Source organism: Myotis daubentonii, chromosome 7 (genome assembly GCF_963259705.1).
Source record: "Myotis daubentonii chromosome 7, mMyoDau2.1, whole genome shotgun sequence".
In the NCBI taxonomy this organism is placed as follows: Eukaryota; Metazoa; Chordata; class Mammalia; order Chiroptera; family Vespertilionidae; genus Myotis; species Myotis daubentonii.
Genome location: NC_081846.1, coordinates 30,526,727 through 30,551,350, shown reverse-complemented (window position 1 = coordinate 30,551,350; position 24,624 = coordinate 30,526,727). Strand labels below are relative to the sequence as shown.

General features: G+C 39.8%; 1 protein-coding gene across 1 annotated transcript in view; it reads right to left on the bottom strand.

Annotated features, from left to right (window-relative positions):
* LOC132238327 (nuclear body protein SP140-like protein) overlaps positions 1-18,438 on the bottom strand; it is a 54,284-nt gene extending 35,846 nt beyond the window's left edge. The window contains exons 1-3 of the mRNA XM_059703480.1: positions 18,291-18,438; positions 3,515-3,662; positions 2,032-2,200 (exon numbers count right to left, since the gene is read on the bottom strand). Coding sequence (XP_059559463.1) covers positions 2,032-2,200; positions 3,515-3,662; positions 18,291-18,322 — 349 coding nt within the window. The 5' untranslated portion in view covers positions 18,323-18,438. The remainder of the gene's footprint in view (positions 1-2,031; positions 2,201-3,514; positions 3,663-18,290) is intronic.
* Between the last annotated feature and the right edge of the window lie 6,186 nt (positions 18,439-24,624).

The following is a 24,624-nucleotide window of genomic DNA, read 5'->3' as shown; positions in this document are numbered from 1 at the left end:
AGGGTGGAGATAACAGTGGGAGCCAGGCTGATATAAACTCAGATATGGCTGCCAGTGACTCTACAACTGGGGAGGTCTCAGCATAGGAATAATGACCCCATTAGAGCACCACTATTTGGGAAAAAGCTACCCCCAGATTTTTGCTCTGATGCCAGACAATCCAGTTCCTCCCCATATGTTCCTGTACCTCCCTCAACCCCCACTAACCATTGCCTCAGTGCTGGAGCTCAGAGGGAGTGCGTCCAAGTAAGTCTGTGTCCTGGCCCTTTAAGAGGAACTTTTGGGGTCTCCAGCAGCCTTTGTTTCACTCAGCCACAATCCTCACTGGTTTTTCCAGCCAGAAGTTATGTGGGTTTCTCTTCATAGCTCTGAAAGCCTGGGATGGGGGTATGGTGTGGGGTTGGGACCCCTTGCTTCTCATGGGAGTCCTCCACAGCTGAGATATACCTCCCAATTAAAACAATGCCACATGTGGGTGTCAGGCCAGCCCCTTCCATGTCTCTGGCCCTTCTACCAGTCTCAATGTGCTTTCTTCCTTAATTCTCTAGTTGTAGGACTTCCATTCAAATTTCAGGCAGTTCTGAATGATGGTTGTTCTGTATTTTAGTTGTAATTCTGATGTGCTTGTTCGGAGGCAAGGAGTACCAGCATTTACTTATGCTGCCATTTTGGATTTACATGCTTATCCTTTTTGAATCAACTTACACAGTCTTCTTCTTACTCTGAGATTAATCTAATTTGTCCTTGTTCAGCAGACACATAGATTATTTACCTCTCTATGCTTGCTCCATTATCATCTGCATTTCTCAGTTCATATCATTTTTGTTTTGAATTCTCCATCATTATTTGGAGATCTTTTTGAGACCAAAAATATATGGAATAAAAATTTTTCTAGGCAAGTCAAACAAAAATTATTGGAGGACATCTTTACTAAGAACCCATATAAAAGTATAAAATCATGCATTTTCAGGAAAGAAGCAGAGAACCAAACCAGGAGTTTTGTATAGTATCCAAACATCTCTCTGGCAGAGCAATTGGTTTTGTGATTATTTGATTGTTTATCACACTTGTTATGGAGAATGAGTTAATAAAATCATTTCTCCTTCTTCAAGAACAAATTTGACCTGACTTTTTTGCTCATTATTCTGGAAATCTGATGAAGGTTGCTTCTTATCTGTGTTAATAGGCCCACAACTGAGCTTAGTGTTTTTAAAATAACCAGTGACTGTAGATAGACAAATTGCATGTGGCCTGAGAGGGACTAGATGTGAACTACAAGCCATTTTTTTGTCTTCCTCTAATGTATTGACTCTTGTAATTCAGCTGTCCTGGTGGGGTCTCTGAAGGTTATGACTACAGAATTGTTACATGAGATATTGACTCCCCTGGGCATGCAGTGGCTGGGTTATAGTTAACTTGGTAGACTGCCATGAGGAACCCTGCTAAGTGTCACAAAGAAGAGCAACTGATTCAAGCCTGTTGGGATGTTGTGTTTCCTGTCATTTGTCTTTCTAAGAAAATTCGAATCCACTGTGGCTCTGGTTGTCCTGAGTCAAGATGCCTAGTTACGCAGACCTGCAGGTGGGTGTTTGTACTGTAGCCATTTTATGATAAGCTTTGAGTGGCTCATGATATATTTCTTTTCTTAACTGCAACATCCCAACTGCCCTGCACTGTGTCTGACACCTGGTACACTCAATAAATACCTGTGGGGAAAAATTGGCCCTGGACATAAAAAAGTAGGTAATAAACCTAATTATCTTCTTTTTTAAATCCTCACCTGGGCATATTTTTTTCCATTGATCTTTAAAGAGAGAGAGAGAGAGAGAGAGAGGAAGGGAGAGATGAGGTGAAGAAAGAGCGAGAGAGATCTAAGAGAGACATTTTGACTTGTTTCTTCCCCCATGAACCCCGAATGGGATCGAATCAGCAATTGAGGTAGGTGCCCTTGAGCAGGTATCAACCCATGATGCTTTAGTCCTCAAGCCAAAGCTCTAACCACTTAGCAGAAGCAGCCAGGGCCCTAATTACCTTTTTTGAAGATTTTATAAATATCATTTAAACCACGGTAGGAGTTCATGATGTCTTTGCTAAACAATGCTTCCAGAAGGGACAGGTTAAATGTCTTCTCCACTTCATCGAGAACATGGTATATGACTTCTGTTTCAGAACCCGGTGTTTTAAAAGATTCTTTAGACTTCTTAAAAAATAATGAATTGGGAAAATATAAATACAGATTTCCTAGTTACAAAAGAAGCTTAGAAAGTGATTTTATAGTTAATGTATTACAATTTCCCAACATAGTTATCTTCTCATGTACAGTTTTATTTTATTTTTTAATATATTTTTATTCATTTCAGAGAAAAGGGAGAGGTAGACAGAGATAGAGACATTGATGATGGGAGAGAATTATTGATCAATTGCCTCCTGCACGCCACCTACTGGAGATCAAGCTCACAACCTGCACATGTGCCCTTGATGGGAATTAGAACAGGGATCCTTAGATCCACAGGTCAATGCTCTATCCACTGAGCCAAGCCAGCTACGGCCTCATGTACAGTTTTAGAATTTCTCTATAGTTTTATGACTACTAGTTAAACAACTTAATCCATCTTCCTTGAAAATTCCCTTATGTGAATCTGATTTCCTCACCCTCATTTCTATTATATGGAATAAGAAGCAATTATGAAGAACAAATTTGGTTAAAGCTAAGTGTTTTGTAGCCCTTTCAAAGCCTGGTCAAATATTTTAGGAATAGACTTAGCAGGCAATGAGCTGCTGTTCTATGGACTGGACAGCCCTTGTCCCTTCCCCAGGACTGACTTGGCCTGGAAGCTCCTGTGAACTTTGACATAAGGAAAACCTATAGGTAGGGAAAGTGAAGATGTGTATCTCTTTATCTCCACCTACACCTTTTGCTAAAATCAAGCTAAATTCCAAGACTCCAGAAATACCAAAAGAAAAGAAAAGAAAATAGAAAGGAAACTGAAAACTGTTGTTAAAAGAATAGCAAGAATCTACTTTCAAATTTGTCCTAAGAAGACATTGATTCTCTGTGGAGTTTAATGTTCTCAGATATAAGTATTTAAATTGACGTCCATTGAAATGAAATGCTGTATCAATTATTATTTCAATAAATGAAATCATTCACCTTATCCATTCATTAAAATTACTTTCAATTTCCATTTTATACTACATTGTGTATATAATTTCTACAAGGCATTAAACATCTATGTAGCACACCCACTTCACATCCAGCCTACCTACAGTGCTATTCACCCCCACTATAAGGGACACCACGGAGCACTGTTCCTTCAGTTAGGAGCAGAACTGTCTTCAGTAATGCCTGCTTCTCTTCTCCCTTCTGACCTTATAAGAACACTTACAGCAGTATTTGAGAGGATCCCCACTCATAGGCGACTCCTCAGTTGCCCAGCTGTGTTCTGATGTTTGATTCCAGGATATCAAAATATAACTTAGTTTACCAGATTTTGACATAATAAACTTTACCTACTTCATACATTTCATTGTTGATGAATCCATAGTCACGGAGAAGTTCAAGGAAAGGAAATGTTACTTTTATTATATGTGAAATTGCGACCTTCTGTCTTTTGAAGTGGCAGAGTGCAATGTCACAGATACGCTTTTCTTCTTCAGACATCCTAGGGAGAAAGGACACTATGAGGAAATGGTCGTCAAGATTTTGATATGCCTGTGGATGCTGTGACATTTTATAAATGAAGGATAGGTAATGAAGAACCAACACATAAAAAATAAGTGTCCCTTAGTAGAGATTAGGACAAATAGAACTGAAAGAATAGACAAAGCTGTAATAAAACAAAGCTAAAAGATTAGAAAAACATAAGTAATATTGAAAAATTCCAGTCTGTCATGATCAAAACCATTGTAAAATTATTATCTCCTAACAGATCTGGATTTTTTTTTGAAACAATTTTAATTTGTACTAAAGTGGGATGGACTAAACAGGCCACTCACAGAGAAAAATGAAACAATTGACTAATAATGGAATGTAAGCTTAAAATGCATTTTAATTAACAACTAAGAGAAAATAAATCTGAAAAAGATAAAAATAAGGTGTTCCCTTTTTGACCTACAGCAGTTAAGAGAAATACCATCTTGACTTATAAAGCTAGTACATAAATGGAAAGATGTAGTTTAATAATGATATGATAAGACATAAACTGAAATTTCACTAGAATATCTATTTTTTCCTGGTGTTTCTGCTTTGTGTTAATATATATCTATCTGTGCTATTGTTGCATGTAATGAAATTTTTTAGGCATCTGAATTTCAGAAGTGGCTGCTGTTTCCTGTGAAAGTAGTTGTAGTAGTAAACCTGAGTCTGTAATTATGCTTCTTAGTTGATCTTTTTTAAAAAAATATATTTTATTGATTTTTTAGAGAGAGGAAGGGAGAGGGACAGAGAGCTAGAAACACTGATGAGAGAGAAACATTGATCAGCTGCCTCCTGCACACCCCCCACTGGGTATGCGCCCATAACCAAGGTACATGCCCTTGACCGGAATCGAACCTGAGACCCTTGAGTCTGCAGGCCGACGCTCTATCCACTGAGCCAAACTGGTTAGGGCCTTAGTTGATCTTTTTTATTGCTCTGATAATAATATTTTAGTAGACATTTTGTATTCCTGAAAATCATGAAGACTCATAAGTTTCCTTTTTGAAACCAGAAGAAAATTATTGGTTCTTTCCAGTACCCAATATTCATCAGGGAATAATAATGTCATCTTATTATGTCAAATTCTGTAAACTATGCATTCTTTTTAAAGATAGATGATTGAAAAGAAGCATCTGTCTTCTCTTTTATGAGAATTGCTGCTAAAATGAAAAATAAATAATTGTTTTCACAATGACAAGGAGAATGGCAGGAGGCAATGAGTAAATGAGAGATTTCAACAACAACAAAAAATGGTCAGGGGAGCATTAAATGCTTTGTAGGACGAGCATGCTCCCAGCAATCAGGAAAGCAACCAGTGTGTCCTGTGGAATCTTGAAGGCAGAGGAGATTGAAAGGAAGACATGTTGTTGAAAACTATCATGTTATTTGAAAAATTAAGAGTAAGGCAATGTACCCTTCACCCCTCAACTTGCATCCTGGCCACATGAAGTCAAGCAACTATTACTGTCCTTTCTACCACCATATGTTGCCTGTGATTGGATTTCATAGATCAATAATATATCACGTATGTTATGTGACTGACTTCTTTTGCTCATCATCCATGTTGTTGGGTGATTAGAAGTTTGCTCCTTTATTGTTCAGTGGTATTCCATTGTTTTGTCTACTACCATCTATTTATTCATTTTCCTGCTGAAGGACGTTTTGGTTGATTCTAAAGCAAGACAAGTGTGAATAAAGCTGCTGTTCTAGTATGAATATTTCTGTAGCATGTTCTCATTTCCCTTGAGTAAATAATCAGGAGTGTATTGCTGGCTCACTGTGTAGGAGTGTCATTAACAGCTTTAGAAGCAAACTGTTTTAAAAATTTGTTAGAAGTAGCCTTGCGAATGTAACCATTCTAGTGTGTGATGTGGTATCATATATATATAATTTAAATTATTTATTGCTGAAAGTATTATATATGTCTCCTTTCCCCGCCCCCCATTGACCTCTCCCCAGCTGCTCCCATTCCCAGCACATGCCCTCACCCCCCTACTCTCTGTGTCCATTAGTTATGCTTATATGCATGCATATAAGTCCTTTGGTTGACCTCTTACTTGTCTCCTCCCACCCTAACCTGCCTTCCCTCTGAAGTTTGTTATTGTTTTAATTTGTATTTCTTTAATGACTAATGATGTTGAACACAATTTCATATTCTTATTAGAAATTCATATACCTTCTTTTGTGAAGTGCTTGTTCAGGTCTTTGGCCCTTTGATATTATTGGGGTGTCTTTTACTTATTGATATGTAGAAGGTTGTTTTATCTTAAAGATAGAAGTATTTAGTTTAATATATGTATTGTGAACATTTTTTCTCAGTCTGTGGCTTGCCTTTCATTTTCTCACCCATATCTACTTTTTTCAACCTTTTTCTTCTGAAAGTATTACATATGTCCCCTTCCCTCCCCCTGCCACCATTGACTTCCTTCAGCCTGCCCCTGCCCCTACCCCCCCTTCCTGCCCCAGGCCTTCAGCACCCTACTGTCTATGTCCATGGGTTATACATCTATGCATACAAAGTCTTTGGTTGTTTATCTCCCACCCACCCACCCTCCCCTGCATTCCATCTGAGATTCCCCACTCTGTTCCATGCTTCAAGTCTCTGGATCCGCTCTGTTCATCAGCTTATTTTGTTATTTAGATTCCACATAAGAGTGCAATCATGTGATACTTGTCTTTCTGTGACTGAAGAGAGATTTTAAAATGTTTGATGAGTTCCAACTACCCATTCTTTCTCTTTTGTGTTTAATATTTTTAGTGCGCTATCTATGAAATATCTTCCTACCCCAAGTTTATGGAAATATTAAAAAACCGATGGGCATTAGTTTGGATATTTTATTCTGCATGACTGATTTATTTGTCTATCTTAATTGGCTTGATAACTAAAGCTTATAGAAATCTTGAATTCAATTGGAAAAATATCATCTTGATTTTTTTAGGTCTTTTGGTTGTCCACATGCCTTTTAGAATCCATTTAACCATGTGTATAAGAAAAGTCATTTGGATTTTATTAGATTCGCATTGCATCTATAGGTAAATTTGGTGAGATTCTACATGACTCGACACCTACATCCTTTGGTGAGAGCAAAAATGGGGAGACAAAGAAACCCCCAAAGGAAAAAAAAAAAGGAGGAATTGCCAGAAAAGCAGCTAAGTGAAATAAAGGCATGCAATATATCAGAAAAAGAATCCAGAATAAGGGCCATCCAGTTCATAAATTGATGGATGAAAAAAATCAACAACTTATAAAGAATCAACAAAAAATAAAGGCTGATAAGCTGCAATAAAAAAACACCATGGAAAGTTTCAACAGTAGACCAGGAGAAGTGGAGGACTGAATTAGCAAATTAGAAAATAGGGAAGCAAAACACAACCAAACTGAACTGCAATTGGAGAAAAAAATTACAAGACAGGAGGAGAGCCTAAGGGAGCTTTGGAAAAACATAAAGCAAAGCAACACATGAATAATAGGGGTACCAGACTGACAGGAAGAGGAACAAGGGTTAGAAAACCTATTTGAAAAAATAATGTCAGAAAACTTTCCTGATGTGGGGAAGAAAAAAGTCACACAAGCACAGAGTCCCAAACAAGATGAACCTGAAAAGACCCACACCAAGACACATCATAATTATGATGGCAAATGTTCAGGACTAAGAGAGAATCTTAAAGGCTGTAAGAGAGAGACAGAGATTTATGTGCAAGGGATCTCCCATTAGATTATCAAATGATTTCTCAAAAGAAACACATCAGGCCAGAAAGGAATGGAAGAAATTTACAAAGTGATGCAAAGCAAGGGGTGAATCCAAGAATACTCTATACAGCAAGGCTATCATTCAAAATTGAAGGGGAAATATGGAGCTTCACAGACCAGAAAAGGCTGGGGAGTTTATCACTACCAAGCCAGCAATGCAAGAAATGTTAAAGAGACTGGTGTAAAACAAAAAAATAAAAATGGAAGAAGGAACACAGGCACACAAAAAAATGGCTACAAACAAGCACCTATCTATACTAATTAAAGGGAAATATGTTAATTAGACCGGACATCTTCCAGACATCCTTCTGGACAAAGCCATTGTGGCAGGGGCCAAGGCAAAGGTGGTTAGGGGTGATCACGCCATCAGGGGAGAGCAGTTTGGGGTGATCAGACCGGCATAGGAGTGGTTAGGGGGTGAGATCAGGTCGGCAGGGGAACTGTTGGGGGCAATCAGGCGGGCAGGCAGAGGCAGTTAGGGGCGATTAGGAAGGCAGTCAGGTGAGTGGTTAAGAGCCAGTGGTCCTGGATTGTGAGAGGGATGTCCAACTGTGGGATTGTGCTTAAATCAGCAGTTGGACATCCCAGATTGGAGAGGGTGCAGACTGGGCTGAGGGACAACCCTCACCCCCCAACAGTGCATGAATTTCATGTACTGAGCCTCTAGTCAATAATAACTTTAAATGTAAACAGACTAAATGCTCCAATCAAAAGACATCAAGTGGCTGAGTGGATAAAAAAAAAAAATGACCCATATATATGCTGTCTACAAGAGAACCACCTCAGAACAAGGGACTAACAAAGACGGAAAGTGAAGGGATGGAAAAATATCTTTCAGACAAATGGAAATGAAAAAACGTTGGGGTAGCAACACTTATATCTGACAAAATAGACCTCAAAGTGAAGGCCATAAGAAGAGATAAGGAAGGACCCTCATAATACTAAAGGGATTGATTCAACAAGAGGATTGTTGTAAACGTATATGCACCCAATGCAGGAGCACCCAAATACATAAAGAAACTCCTGGAAGATATTAAGGGAGAGAACAATAACAATACAATCATAATAGGGGACTTTAATACCCCACTGATACCACTGGGTAAATCCTCTAGACCCATGGTTGGCAAACTGTGGCTTGCAAGCTTCATGTGGCTCTTTAGCCCCTTGAGTGTGGCTCTTTGTAAGCCTTAGGAGTACCATAATTAGGTTAATAACAATTTACTTACCTATATAGTCTAAGTTTAAAAAATTTGGCTCTCAAAAGAAATTTCAATCTTTGTACTGTCGATATTTGGCTATGTTGACTAATGAATTTGCCGACCACTGCTCTAGACAAAAAATCAGCAAGGAAACAGCAATCCTAAATGACTCACTAAACCACAGGGGAGTTTCAACAAACTTTCAAAGAAGAACTAAAACCTATCCTTCTCAGACTATTCCAAAAAATTCAAGAGGAACGAACACTTCCAAGCTCATTGTATGAAGCCAGCATTACCCTATTACCAAAACGAGATAAAGACAACACAATGAAAGAGAATTACAGGCCAATATCCCTCATGAACATAGATGCCAAAATCCTCAACAAAATTCTAGCAAATCTGATCCATCAAAAAGATCATACACCATGATCAAATAGGATTTATCCCAGGGATGCAAGGATGGTACAATATCAGCAAATCAATAAATGTGATACATCACATAAACAAATTGAGAGATAAAAATCACATAATCATATCAATTGATGCAGAAAAAGCATTTGACAAAATCCAACACCCTTTCTTGATAAAAATCCTCAGCAAAATGGGTAAACAGAGGGATCATACCTGAACATAATAAAGCCTTATATGAAAAACCTACAGCCAACATCATACTCAATGGGCAAAAACTAAAACCATTTCACCTAAGAACAGGAACGAGACAGAGATGCCCACTTTCACCACTCCTGTTCAACATAGTACTAGAAGTGTTAGCCATAGCAATTAGACAAGAAGAAGAAATAAAAGGTATCCAAATTAGAAAAGAAGATGCAAAACTGTCATTCGCAGATGACATGATACTGTACATAAAAATCCCTAAAGACCACATCAGAAAATTATTAGACTTAATAAATGAATTCGGCAATGTAGCAGGATAAAAAATTAATGCCAAGAAATCTATGGCATTTTTATATATCAATAGTGAATTTACAGAAAGAGAGATTTTAAAAAATCCCATTTACTTTCACACCAAAAAACTTAAGATACCTAGGAATAAACTTAACTAAGGAGGTAAAAGACCTCTACTCAGAAAACTACAGGACGTTAAAGAAAGATATAGAGGACGACATAAACAGATGAAAGAACATATCATGTTCATGGATTGGTAGAATCAACATCATTACAATGTCCATACTACCCCAAGCAATCTATAAATTCAACGCACTTCCCATTAAAATACCAACGGCACATTTCACAGACCTAAAACAAACTCTCCAAAAATTCTTCTGGAATAAAAAAGACCCTGAATAGCTGCAGCAATCCTGAGAAAGAAGAACAAAGTAGGAGGGATCTCAATAGTAGATATCAAGCTGTATTACAAAGCCACTGTTCTCAAAACTGCCTGGTACTGGCACAACAACAGACACATAGACCAAAGGAATAGAATAGAGAACACAGAAATTGACCGAAACCACTATGCTCAATTAATATTTGACAAAGGAGGCAAGAACATACAATGGAATCAAGACAATCTCTTCAATAAATGGTGTTGGGAAAACTGAATTGGACAGATATGTGCAAAAAAATGAAACTAGACCATCAACTTACACCATATAAAAAAATAAACTCAAAATGGATAAAGGACTTAAACATAAGACAGGAAACCATAAAAATATTAGAGGAATCCACAGGCAGCAAAATCTCAGACATATTTCAAAGCAATATCTTCACCGATACAGCTCCTAAGGCATTGGAAACTAAAGAGAAAATAAACAAATGGGACTACATCACAATAAAAAGCTTCTGCATAGCAAAATAAACCATCAACAAAACAACAAGAAAGCCCACTGCATGGGAGAACATATTTGCCAATGTTATCACTGATAAGGTTTTAATCTCCAACATCTACAGGGAACTTAACAACAGGAAGATAAACAACCCAAGCAAAAAAATGGGCAATGGACCTAAATAGATACTTATCAAAAGAGGACATCAGGAAGGTCAAGAGACATATGAAAACATGTTCACAGTCACTATTCATACAAGAGATGCAAATCAAAACATCAATGAGATACCATCTCACACATGTCAGAATGGCTATCATCAACAAATCAACAAATGACAAGTGTTGGCGAGGATGCAGAGAAAAAGGAACCCTCATGCACTGCTGGTGGGAATGAAGACTGGTATAGCCACTGTGGAGAACAGTATGAAGTTTCCTCAAAAAAACTGAAAATGGAACTCCCATTTGACCCAGTGATCTCACTTCTAGGAATATATCACAAGAAACTAGAAACACCAACCAGAAAGGATATATGCACCCCTATGTTCATAGCAGCACAATTTACAATAGTTAAGATTTGGAAACCGCCAAAGTGCCCATCAGAAGATGAGTGGATTCAAAAACTGTGGTACGTCTACACACTGGAATACTACACTGCAGTAAAAAAGAAGGAATTCTTACTATTTGCAACAGCATGGATGAAACTAGAAAGCATTATGATATGGGAAATAAGCCAGTCAGAGAAAGATAAATATCACATGATCTCACTCATTTGTGGAATGTAATGAACAATGTAAACATATGAACAAAAAACAGATCCAGAGACAGAGAAGCATCAATCAGACTGTCAAACCTCAAAGTGGAGGGTGTGGGAATTGTATATATGCATATAAGCCTAACCAATGGACACAGACACCAGGGGGGTAAGGGCATGAGTGGTAGGGTGGGGGGGCAATGGTGGGATAAGGACACATATGTAATATCTTAATCAATAAAGAAAAAAAAGAAATAACAAAAAAATAGCAATCATGAAGAGTATGTCCTCAGACAATAAGGGAACTAAAATAGAAATCTAATCTAATAAAAGACAAATAATCAAATTGGCTGTACCTTCGCTATGCCTTAAGCCACGCCCACCAGCCAATCAGAGCAACTATATGCAAATTAATCCAGCCAAGATGGTTGCTGGCAGCCATGGAGCTGGAGTGAGCAGGATGCTTGGTTGCTCCAGTGATGGAGGAAGCCAAGCTTCCCGCCTGCTGTGGCTGGCTCTGAGCTCCACTGAAGGCAACAAAGTTTCAATTATAGAATGTAAATAAATCCCAGAATGAAAAAAAGAAAACAAAAAGAGGAGAGGCTGGGAGCTTCCATCACCGGGGGGCTTGGCCAGCCTGAAAACAGCCCTCAGTCCCTCACCCAGACTGGCCAGGAACCACAGTGGGGACCTTCCTCACCCTAAAGGGGGTGTGGCCAGCCTGAAAACAGCCATCAGCCCTTCACCCAGGCTGGCCAAACCTCCATGGGGTGAGAGTTCCCACTGGGTTTTTTTTACCAGCCTGCTACAGCCATCAGCCACTCACCCTGGCTGGCCAGGCACCCCAGTGGGACCCCCACCCTGATCCAGCACACTTTTCAGGGCAAACCAGCCGGCCCCCACCCATGCACCAGGCCTCTATCTTATATAATAAAAGGGTAATATGCAAACTGACCCTAACAGCAGAAAGACTGAGAATGACTGGTCACTATGACACACTCTGACCACCAGGGGGCAGACACTCAATGCAGAAGCTGCCCTTGGTGGTCAGTGCCCTCCCACAGGGGGAGCTCTGCTCAGCCACAAGCAAGGCTGATGGCTGCCAGTACAGCGGTGGTGGTGGGAGCCTCTCCCGTCTACTCAGCAGCACTAAAGATGTCCAACTGCAGCTTAGGCCTGCTCCACGCTGGCAATTGGACATCCTCAGAGGGCTCCTGGGATGCCAGAGGGATGTCTGATTGCCAGCTTAGGCCCATTCCCCTGGGGAGTGGGCCTAAGCCAGTAGGTGGTCATCCCTGGAGGGGTCCCAGACTGCAAGAGGGCACAGGTCGGGCTGAGGGACCCCGCCCCCTGCCCTGAGCGCACAAATTTTTGTGCAACACACCTCTAGTTAATTATAGAGAGCTATAATTGAAACTCTTTAAATATTTAGAGATTGAAAAATATACTTCTAAATAAGATGAGTGAAACAAAAACCTCAAGAGATCTTTTAAAAATTATTTGAACTAAATTAAAATGAACATGCATTTCTTCAAAATTTGGTGATATAGAAAAAGCAGTGATTAGTGGGAAATATATTATTTTAAATGCATGTATTAGAAAAGAAGGAATATCTGAAATAAAAATCTAAGTCTTCAGTTTAGAAAACTAGAAATACAAGATCACAAAAAGAACAATTTAAAACTAAAATAGAAGAAAGGAAATAAAATAAAAATTAATTGGAAAGAAATAAGTGAAATGAACCTAGGAAAACTAGAGAAAAACACACAAAACCTAAAGCTGGTTCTTGGAAAAGAATAATAAAATTGATAGGCTTTTATACAGGCTAATAAAAATAAGAGAAAAGACATAAATTACCAATATTAGAAGTGTAAGTAGGATCATCATAACTAATCTCACGACATTCAAAAGATAATGAAATCTATGAATAAATCTATGCCAACCAATTTGATAACAAATAGTATAGGCCAAATCTTTGAAACATACAAACTACCAAAACTCACTCAAGGAGAAATAGATAATTTGAATAGGCTTCTACCCCTTTGAAAAAACCTTGAATAAGTAATTCATAACTTTGAACAGATTCAGGCCATGGTGTTTTCAGTGAGTTCTACACACATTTAAAGAAGAAATGATGCAAATTCTCCAAAATCTTGTTCAGAAAATAGAAGCAGAGGGAACACTTCTTAACTCATGAAGAGTATGTCCTCAGACATAATCCAGCAATAGTGTGTCACCATAAGCAGATAAAGGCAAACTATAAACCAATAGCTCTCACAAGTATTGAAGTAAAAAATTTCAACAAAATATTAGCAAATTTCATACATCAATGTATAAAATATTATACCCATGACCAAGTGGAATTTATTTCAGACATGTAAGGATGGTTTAATATTCCAAATCAATCAATGGAATCCACTATGTCCAGAGGCTAAAGAAGAAAAATAAAATGATGATATCAATTGCTATAGAAAATTTATTAGACAAAATCACCCACTCATTTAAAAACTAGAAACAGTGAGGAACTTTTTCAACTTGAAGGAAAACATCCACCAATAACTTGTAGCTGATACTATACTTACAGTTAAAAACATGCACTTTCCACCTAAGATCAGAGATGTCCCCTTTTAAAACTCCTATTCAACATTGTAGTAAAAGGCATAGTAAATTTAAAAAAAAAAAAAAAAAGAAAGAAAGAAAAGGAAGTTAAAAGTGTAAAGTTTGGGAAGGAGCAATAACAGTGTTTGCAGATGACATGATTGTCTATGTAGAAAATCCTAAAGAATTGACTGAAAAAAATCTCCTAAGACTATTAAATAAATATAGCAAGGATGCAAGGTAACATTCAAATGTTAGAATTTTTTGTATACACCACCAATGAAAAATTGGAATTAGATAGTAAATAAAACAATACCATTCATAATAGCACCAATATAATGAAAACCCTAGGTTTGTACATAAGAAAATATGTACAGGATTTTAATGTAGAAAATTATTCTAGAAAAATAAGAATTTCATTTTACAGAATAAGAGTAAGTATTTTGATGTAAAGATTCAAAGTCTACTAATCAACAAGTGTTGAACAGTGTGATAAAGGAAAACTCAAGTTAAATGATTTGTTTGAGATATGAAAACCTAGAATGATATGGTTTTAAATTAAATGCTAACAATTACACAAATATTGATGAAAATGAATTTCAGAATTTAAAAGTAACACTGGTTGAGTGAAATCAGACCCTATGATGCCTTATAAACCAGTACAAAAATCAAAAGAGTAAAACATAGCTTGAATTTTTAGAGAGAAAAATCAAAGGAAAATATTATGGAATTCTAAAAGTTAAAACAAAAAATAAATTATAATAGTAAACGTTATATTATTTAAAACACTAAATGTGAATGAGGTCAGCATCATAGCAGAGTGAGGTAAACTACTTGGTTTCTCCCCTTGAAATCACAACAAGTTGGACAACTCTAATTCCAAAAAGGACTCCCTGCTCAACACACAAATATGTCTGTGAGACCCACACCTTGAGACATCTGAAGGTGGGTGTATTGGAACCAACAGAGCAGGCAGGACTGGGGGTAGGACAGAAAGGAGTAGCAAATGCAGCCAGGAACTTGGTGGGGCCTCAGAAGACATGGTAACAGATGAAGAATTGAAATGCAGGGCCTGAAGAGCAGAAGCAACATTTCCGGTCTGGGTGACCAGCACACACATGGTGAGCCCATTGCAAGTGGTGGAGATTCAACAGAGAGGTGTGGCAGCTGCAGTACCGAAGCTGCCATTACCAGCCAGAAAACAAAGCCACAGATGTGCATACCCACTTCCCCTCACCCTCCTAGAGCTTGCAACAGCACCAGGGTGTCAGGACACAATGCACACGCTCAGCAGCTTGGATGGCCTGAGAAGCAAAACCCTCCTTCTGGCCTGAGTGGCCAGAGTGGCCAGAGCACTCTATAGCTAAACCCAGAGACAGGAGCAGAGATGCAGAGATGAGGGAGCCAAGTTCTGGCAGTCACTGTTACTAGGAAAAGAATACAGGCAGACACAAACCCACCCTACCCTCACGCCCCCACCCATTGCAGTGGAACCTGGTGGAGGCAGCTGGGACCCCTCTGATTGCACAGCACTGGTGGCAGCCTCTGGCTACAGGAGGCAGCACCGGGATCCCCCAGGCATGGGCTCCCATCAGCCACCACATCCACATGGGGGTAGTGCTCTGAGACCAACATGACTCAGTCACAGAGGGGACACCCATCCCTCTTGGGAAATACGGGGCATTTTCCATGGCCAAGGCTACACAGCCCCACCGAGGTACCGGAAGTCCCAGCAGTGCAGGTGAGAGAAAACAAAAACTTGTGCTACTGCACCAATTGCTGGGACACAAAAGACACCTTCAAACTGTACGTCATATGCCAAGAAATTCAGACAGGAAATGTGAAAAAAATTTCACTCGGACGAAGACAGTGCAAACTGGGGGAGAAAGGAGAGCTGCCCAGGATAAGCATGAGAAATGGGTTGTAAAACTAAGGCTGGCGCGTGATAAAGAGAGTGTACACGAAAATACAGACGGGGTCAATGTGGAGGAATAACCTAGGGGGTGAGGAAGATGTCCACCAGGCACTTAACATCACACAAACTCCTAAAAAAATAAAGCAACATTGTGCCGATGGGCTGATATAAAATGTGGTTTTATAGTCAGATTTGCAGACTGTTGAAGGAAATTAAGGCACCCCCTCAAATATAAACACAATAAACTTCTAATTAGGAATAACAAAGCATGATAAACTATAAAAAATGAAATAATTTTCATAGAACTAGGTTTTAGACAACCATTATGAACAGAAAATTCAAAAGCTAGAGATGATTCATTAGGGACAGATAAAGCTGTGAAGGCTAATGTCACAACAATTGGAAGAATAGTTTTGCCCACAAGTTAAAAAAAGAATATAGTTTTGAAGATACTAGGGAAAAAGATCCCCCTGAAGTAAGGGTAGAACTGAACCTGCCACCTTAAGAACATGAAAACTGTGGTTAAAGACGGTGTGCGTGGAGTTCAGCAATAACTTTCCTCATTGCTCCTATTTATTCACTAGAAGCCTGATGCATGAAATTTATGCAAGAGTAGGCCTTCCTTCCCCCAGCTGCCAGCACTGGCTTCTCTCTGGCACCCGGGACCTGAGCTTCCCTAGCAGCTCCGGCTTCGTCTAGAAGGACTCCGGTCTAATTAGCATATTATGCTTTTATTATTATAGATAATAACCAGGGTATATCTATCTCAAAAATCAATACTATAATGTCTGTAATTTAAATTTCAAGCTTTAATAAGATAGAAGTCACCAAAAACAAAGAAAAAGAATAGGAAAGTAAACCTGCAACTTTCAGAATATTTAGCAAATTCTCCCTTATCAAATAAATGACAATCATATCAATGATAACATTGGCCAGAAATAATGCAGCATCTCACCCAAGAAGCAATTTAAATGGTCAATAAACACAAAACACTGTTCCTCCTCTCATGTAATCAGAAAATACAAATTAACAAAATGAATCTCTGTATCTAGCACCTATGTGAAAATGCATGTTGACAGATGATTCATCTCATTCAGTATTGTTAGGGGAATATATTGGTTCAGTTACTTGGAGGGAAACTTAACAGAATCTGTAAACAAGTAAGTATTAGTACTCTTTGCCTCAACAATTTGATTTTTTGGTCATTGACACCAGATAAACTTACGTAAATCTGCAAAGAAGAGAGAACTATATAATTGTTGTTATCACAGGTTGTTGAAATAACCTGAGTGTTTGTCAATGGAGGAGAATGGTTTAAAAATTATGGCATATTGATTCCATGGAGTAGTATACAGAGTAAAAAAGAATGAGGGAGCCTGGCCAGCATAGCTCAGTGGTTGAGTGTTAACCTATGAACCAGGAGGTCATGGTTCGATTGCCAGTCAGGACACATGCCCAGGTTGTGGTCTCAATCCCCAGTGTGGGTCATGCATGAGGCATCCAATCAATGATTCTCTGTCATCATTGATGTTTCTCTCTTTCCCTCTCCCTTCCTCTATGATATCAATAAAAATATATCAAAAAAAGAATGAGGGAGATCAGTATGTTTATTAAAGTGAAAAGGTCTCTAATATTTTTAATACTAAAATAACTGAAAATACAAAATGCAATAAAATCCCATTTGTTTAAAAACAAGACACAAATTATGTATTTTGGAAAATCAGTTATATGTGTAAATGCAGAGAAAGTGATATGCACCCACAACACTCAATAGGACCTGGACTGAGAGCTTCAGGTGGGTGGCACATGAAGGAGACTTGCCCCTCTACACATTTGCATGTCATTTGAAACTTTATGAACAAGAGGTTAAATATAATTCTTCAGTATTAAAAAAGTTAAACATATTAAGTAATGTTATTTCTAACCGATTACAAAAGAAAAAGATTGAATTTTTGGCCTTTTCCTTGTCAGAGGTATAATGCATTATCGAGCAGAAATTCAAAGTACAAATGAAAATACTCAGCCTGCACTAGTCTTTCATTTCTTGGTCCTTCCTCTTACTTTTACTCCTTTAGGTCAAGATCCCTGGAGGGAGAATCCAGACCCCCAGGCAGAGACAAGAATAAACCCATAGCTGACCTGTCCACAGATCAGGTATAAGACCATTGCACCCAGATTTGAAAATTTCATGTGTTCACCCTGAATTTGTACTTTCTAAAGTTTTTTTGTTGAAATGACCTAGCTGAAGTCAGAGGAAGCCTGAGGGAAATGAGAAGGTTCATAGCTCATGAGAAAAGAACAAATCACTGTCTCAAAGCATCAGAAAGTACAGTAGAGTCCTGATGGGCTGCCAGCTGAGAAGTAGCTGTAAGACAAGAGTCCTGTGGGTTGTGGCAGTTGAAATCACAACACAGTTGTCTCTTCCTAGTTCTAAGATTCAATTCCTTCACTATCTATTCCTGCATTACATTACATTGCACATAAGCATCCTTGCAAAGCAGGACAGATGTCAAGGTTTAGATGAGTGTCTAATGATACACACTAAAGCAGTACTACAGCCAGAGAGAAAATTGAAGGTAGGGAGACAGAGACTGACCTGGTGCTGAGGTCACTGCCGCCACTGGCCATTGTCCTGCCGTGGGCCCTGCCTGGACCTCTGATCCTTCCAGTCTCCCCAGTCAAGGCCCGCTGTGGCTGCAAAGCCCTGAGCAGGAAGTGTGTAAAAATCACCCATGGAGGGCTCCACCCAAATGAGGAAATGAGAAGTGAAAGGAACTTTTTGAGTGTTTTCAAACACTGTCTCCCTCCTCCTGCAGCCTGACAGTGAATCTCAGCCATCATAACATGTGGCAGCAGGAATGGAAGACAAAAACAGTTAGTCAGGACCTGGAGGCCAGGGGAAGAGCAGCCCACAGGAATCCTCTTGTTTGTATATAGACACCAAAAACAGGGAAGTAGCTGGAGCTATAGAGCCTGGAACCCTAAAAATCAGGACAGGCAGTGACTGGGGAGGGACATGGAACAAAGGGCATAGCAAAGAGGGGGGCTTCAGCAGCCTCAGCAGAAGCAGCTTCCATTCAGGTGTCACTGATAGTCTTATGGGGACTTTCTTGCATGTGATAAGTCACCTTTTTCTTGCTGCTTTTAAAATTCTCTCTTTGGCTTTGACTTTTGACAATTTAATTGTAAAGTGTGTCTGTGTAGCCCTTTTCAGTTTCTACCTATTGGGTCCATTGTGCTTCATGAAAGGGAAAGTCAATTTTGCTCCCTAAACATGGGAAGTTTTTAGCCATTATTGTTTTAAATAGACTTTCTGTCCTTTTCTTAACTTTTGCCTTTGGAATTCCCATAATCTATACGAATAAAAGGGTAATATGCTAATTAGACCAGATAGACCAGATAGACCAGATGTTTTCCTGACAAAGCCACAGTGGCGGGGCCAAGGCAGAGGCAGTTAGGAATGATCAGGAAGGCGGGCAGGCAGAGTGATTAAGGCAATCAGGCCAGCAGGGGAGAGCAGTTAGGGGTGATCAGGCTGGAAGGGGAGAGTGGTTAGGGGTGTTCAGGCTGGCAGAGGAGAAGTAAGGACATCAGGCAGTCAGGCAGAGGCAGTTAGGGGTGATCAGGCAGGCGGGCAGGTGGGTGGTTGCGAGAGGGATGTCTAACTGCTGGTTTAGGCCTGATCCTGTGGACATCCCCTGAGGTGTCCCATATTGGAGAGGGTGCAGGCCGGGCAGAGGGACCACTCTCTACCACCCCCTACCCAACCCATGCACGAATTTCATGCACTGGACCTCTAGTGAGTATATGATTTTCTTAATAATGTCTCACAAATCCTATAGGCATTCTTCACTCTTCTTTCCTTCTCTGAATAAATACTTTTAAATAACCTATCTTCTAGTGCAATGATTTTTTTTCTTCTATTTGTCGAGTCTGCTGTTAAATCTCTATTAAATTCTTCAGTTCAGTTATTGTATTCTTCAGTTCTAGGATATTTTTATAGTTTCTTTTTCTTTTTGGTGAGCTTCTTATTTTGCTCATTTGTTTTTCTATTTTATTGAGTTGTCTATAATGTCTTGTAGTTCACTGAATTTCTTTCATAGGATTATTCTGAAGTGTTTTTCAGATAATTTATCTATCCACATTTCTTTAGGGGTAGTTATTAGAGCTTTTTAGTTTTTTTTTAGTGTACTGTTCACCTGAATCTTCATGATCCTTGATTTCTTGTGTTAGTATCAGTGCATATATGTAAGCAATCTCTTCTTCCAGACCTACAGGTTCACTTCATCAGGAAAATCCCTTCATTAGTCAGCTCAGGTTGAAATACAGTACAGGAGAGCTGGTAGCATCCATGGGAAGATGGGGCATGTCATCACAGTCTCAGTTGGGAAGGCTAGTGCCTGTGCTCTGAGGTTGCTGCTTGGATGATGGCTGAGCTCTGTGGTTTGGTGGACGTATAGGTTGGGCTCCCTGATCAGGCACAACTGCTGGCTGTGCTCTGGGGCTTGATGAGTCTGCTTGCTGATCTCAGCAATCACCTCTTGTTGAATGAGGTTTCAGGCTGTGTTTTGTGGTATGGTGCCAGTGGTTGGACTCTACATTTGGTCAGGGTTACAGGCTGGGTTCTGCTGCTAGACTGAGTTATAGATCTGGTTCCATAGATCAACTGAACTAAAAGCTTGCTCCCATGGCTGCCTGGGTTCTCTGATCAAGCCTTCTAAATGGCTAGGACTGGAACTATACCCTGCAGTGCTTCTCTGGTTAGGCATGGTAGTAGAATGGGTTCCTTGGTTGGTATGTTCTGACTGAGGACCCAAATCAGATAAAACTCCCCACTGAGCTCTGGCTAGATGGAACCATTGGCTTGGTCCTCAGAAGGGCAGAACTACTACTTGGGATATCACCTTAGGGACCACTACAAGCAAGAATGCAGCCTAACCTAGGTTTTTCCTAAACCATATTGCTAAAACATATGGAGATGTAAAGGGGATTATAAACCTTTCATCCTTCAATCTTTGCAGTGTCACCAACCTCTGTCATTCCCTCCTTCCTAAGAAATGCAATACTGCTTTGAGTCTACTGTTCACCATGTAAAAGTTCTATTTCAGAGCCTTTCATTTGGTCTTTCCTAGGACAGTCATTGTTATTTCATAGGTTAAGAAATGAATGGTTAATAAAACAATTTGTTTGTCCTGATTATACGTTTGGTGTTTGGGAAATGAATGCTGGGTGGCTCTATGGATTGAGTGGACTCATTGTGGGATGGACATGACCTTATCTCCATGTAGTCTAAGAGGGGCCACTATGGTGTCTTGGGTCCCAAGGTATCAACTCATATACTGTATCAATAACTCTTAAAATTTCTGTGAGTTTTCTTTGTCTCGCATATAATTACTTGAATAAATGGCTAAAGGTGCCTTTAGTGAAGAACTCATGGGATTACTATTGTGTACATTACACAGTCCTTTCTTATAAGAACTGCCATCAACAGCTTCTGGGTCAAGAATTGGCTGAGGCCTGGAAAGTGGGCAAGGAATGTTGTCTTTTCATTGAAGTAACACTTCAACCATCTGATCATCTATAATCTCTTTTGATGACATATAAAAAGCAATATCCTTGTTAACTGCTCATGTGTCTTGCCTGTAAGAATAGTGTCTTCTAGTAGCTAATTTCTTAGACATCTATGGGCCAGGGTCCGTGGTTGTGATTCTAAGCTTGCTGCCCATTATACAAATTAATCATCAATTAATACTGCACCTTAGCTTCAGTTATTCTGGAGACCTATCACTGAATTTGTTATTAGGGAATCCAGCTCTGTAAATTATTCCTACATTTTTCCAACCTACATAGTACAGTCTGGACTGAGCATTTCAAGGATGCATCTGCTGTCTCAGCAGTGCATTCCTTATTGCCTTGTTAGGTGGTGTCTCTGAGGCATCTGAGGACACAGTAACCTGATGGATGGAATATCTAGTTTTAGAGAGTAGAGCCACGATATCTTCTTAAGACTTTGGATCCCCCCCTTTAAATGATCAGCCCTGGAAAGTTTTGTATTTCTTAGTCCACTTCATCTAGTATGCACTGTGCTATAGCAAGCCTCTAAGAGCCACGTGGGAGCATATTAGAATCATTGCCTTTGGACCTTGCCAGGCTAATTAAGCTCTGTGGCCCAGAAGAGTGTGCCTGTATGAACATCCCCCATCCATATTTTATATTCTAACATATTTTTTCCAGTATTCACTTCCACACACAATCTCCTGACTGTTGTTAGTACATGTGGGTTAGACCTGCAGCTCTGTTGGAGTAAATTTCTCTTCAGCTAGCAGGCTCATCTAGTATATTCCTAGTTTGGTAATGCTGAGATAACTCTGAATAATCTTAGTTCAAGGAAGATGGTGGGCAGGGCAGTGGTCTGTATAGCAACAGGGGCAGGGGTCTCTTTTGAGGGACAGTGGATTCAGAAGGATGTAGAGCTCAGAGTTCTCGGAAAGCCACTCTGAGTTTCAGGTCTTCATGCTTTCTTTATCAGGGATTTGACTTTGGCACAAGAGGCCACCCTGAACTTAGAATTCAGTCTTCTCTGCAGTTCTATTATTCTTTTTTTTTATTATTTTTAAATCCTCACCCGAGCCCATGGCATGACAGAGGAAGACAGAGAGAAACATAGATATGAGAGAGAAACATCAATCAGTTGCCTCCCATACACATCCTGACGCAGGATTAAACCCATAGTTCAGGTATGTGCCTTGACAGGGAATCGAACTGACAAATATTTTTCTCTGCACAGGAGGATGCTCAACCAACTGAGACACTCAAGGTGGGCAGAAATTCGGTCATTCTTAAAATGAGGGCATGTACCAGAATTCCATATGGTGTACCTTCCAGTTTCAGGTGGTAATCCTATATAATAAAAGCCCAATATTCTAAGTGTCTGGTCCACCAGTTGGCCATTCAACCAATCAAAGTGTAATAGGCTAGTGAAATGCTAAGGCCACTCAACCACTCGCTATGATGTGCACTGACCACCAGGGAGCAGACACTCCAACTGATAGGTTAGCTTGCTGCTGGGGTCTGGCTTATCAGGACGAAGCGAGATGGGCTGGACATGCCCTGGAGCCCTCTTGGGGTCCCTCCTCAGTTGACCAACCTCCCGCATCTCTCCCTGGCCCTGATTCTGCACCATGGGGTTTCTTGGCCTGGCCTTCACCCTATCGCAATCTGGGACCCCTTGGGGTTTTGGAGAGCCAGTTTTGGCCTGATTCTGCAGGCCAGGCCAAGGTACCCCACTGGTGCACGAATTTGTGCACTGAGCCTCTAGTTACTATATGTGAGCCTCTCATGCACTCTTTTAAACACTTTAATGGAGCTTAGAAATAGCCATCTAGCCAGGCCTGTGTTGCTCAGTGGTTGAGTGTTGACCCATGAACTAGGTCACAGTTGAATTGCAGTCAGGGCAAATGCCTGGGTTGTGGGCTCAATCCTCAGTAGGGGGAGTTCAGCTGATGTATGATTCTATCTCTCCCTTCCCCCCCCCCCCTCTCTCTGAAATCAATAAAACCATATATAAAACAGGTTTTTTAAAAAGTAATAGCCATCTAATTACACAGTTCTTATAGTTACTATTTCTTTGTAAATGCTAGACCACTGCATCAGTACCTCTTCCTCTCTATCTCATTCAGTTTCCTACAGGGGAATATTTTTGCAACAGCACTGTTTTAATACCCCATGGATTATCAATATTCTATCTGTTATCATCTGGATAGACAGTGATCCAACTCAGAACTCCATCCTTAGGGCTGGCTTGCTACGATGATTATGTGATGTTGGGATCCATAAAAACAAAGCCTGAGATAAAGTTTCTTCATTAAGTGATTTATTGTGAGAATTCTCTCATGAGGAGGAGGGATAAGGGAAGCAGGATACCACAGTGAGAAATGCTAAGCAAGGATGTGGTCATACCACAGGAACATGAATCACTTCAAATGGTTAGTTCAGACTTGGTGCTGGGAACGAACCTCTAGCACAAAGAGATGTAACCTTCAAGTGACTCTGCCTACATTTGGCCCAAAGCAATATATTGGGGAGAGGTGTGATCAGCAACCAACACTCATAGCAGCTGGGGATGAAAAATCTGCCTGAAAGCAGGATTTTCCAGGGTATCTAGAGCATCCACTACACAAGTGAACTGTTCTGATTTGTTTTCTGGATAGCAAAGACGTCTTGGAAATTCTTAAATTCCTCCTCTGTTAGGTCTGAGTCATTGTGCTGGGGAAAGAAAGCAACACAGAGACAAATATAATGACACTCAATATCAGTGTCATTAGACAACTTACATTTGAAAAGTTCAGGACTCTTGTCTTAAACACCTAAGTTACATTAGCCAGGTTAATTTAGGAACTCAAGCAGCTAAGAGTAATTTTTGTTTCCAATGACTGTGATTACACCTTGCTGTCCAGACAGAAATGGGGAATTATTACTACACTGAGGACTCTCAGTCATTGGCTTTGGGTTGTTTCTTTCAGTGAGAGTTAGAAAAGCAATCTAATGTCTTGTAACAATCAAATTTTACACATGTACAATCAGTGATCCTCCTTTTAGGTGGTCACTTCTATTCCCCTCTGGTGATATGTTATATGGTTCATTTATGTGCAAAGGAATCTGCAGTTTGGGGTCTCTGAGAGGTCTGATTGAGTATATTTCGGGAGATTTAAGAAGGATAACATGACTTTAGGAAGCAATTTTCTCCTTAGGTTTGGAACAGGGAGGACACCACTGTCCTCAATGGATACCTGTCACCTTTGAGGAGAGGAATGAGCTCTCAGGAGCCTGGAGTCTGGTTGCAGGCACAACTCCTTATTCACTGTTATTCTCTCTGGTGAGCTTAAATCCTCAATTAAAAACCCAGTCACTTCGTGAATCCTTGCTGTTTA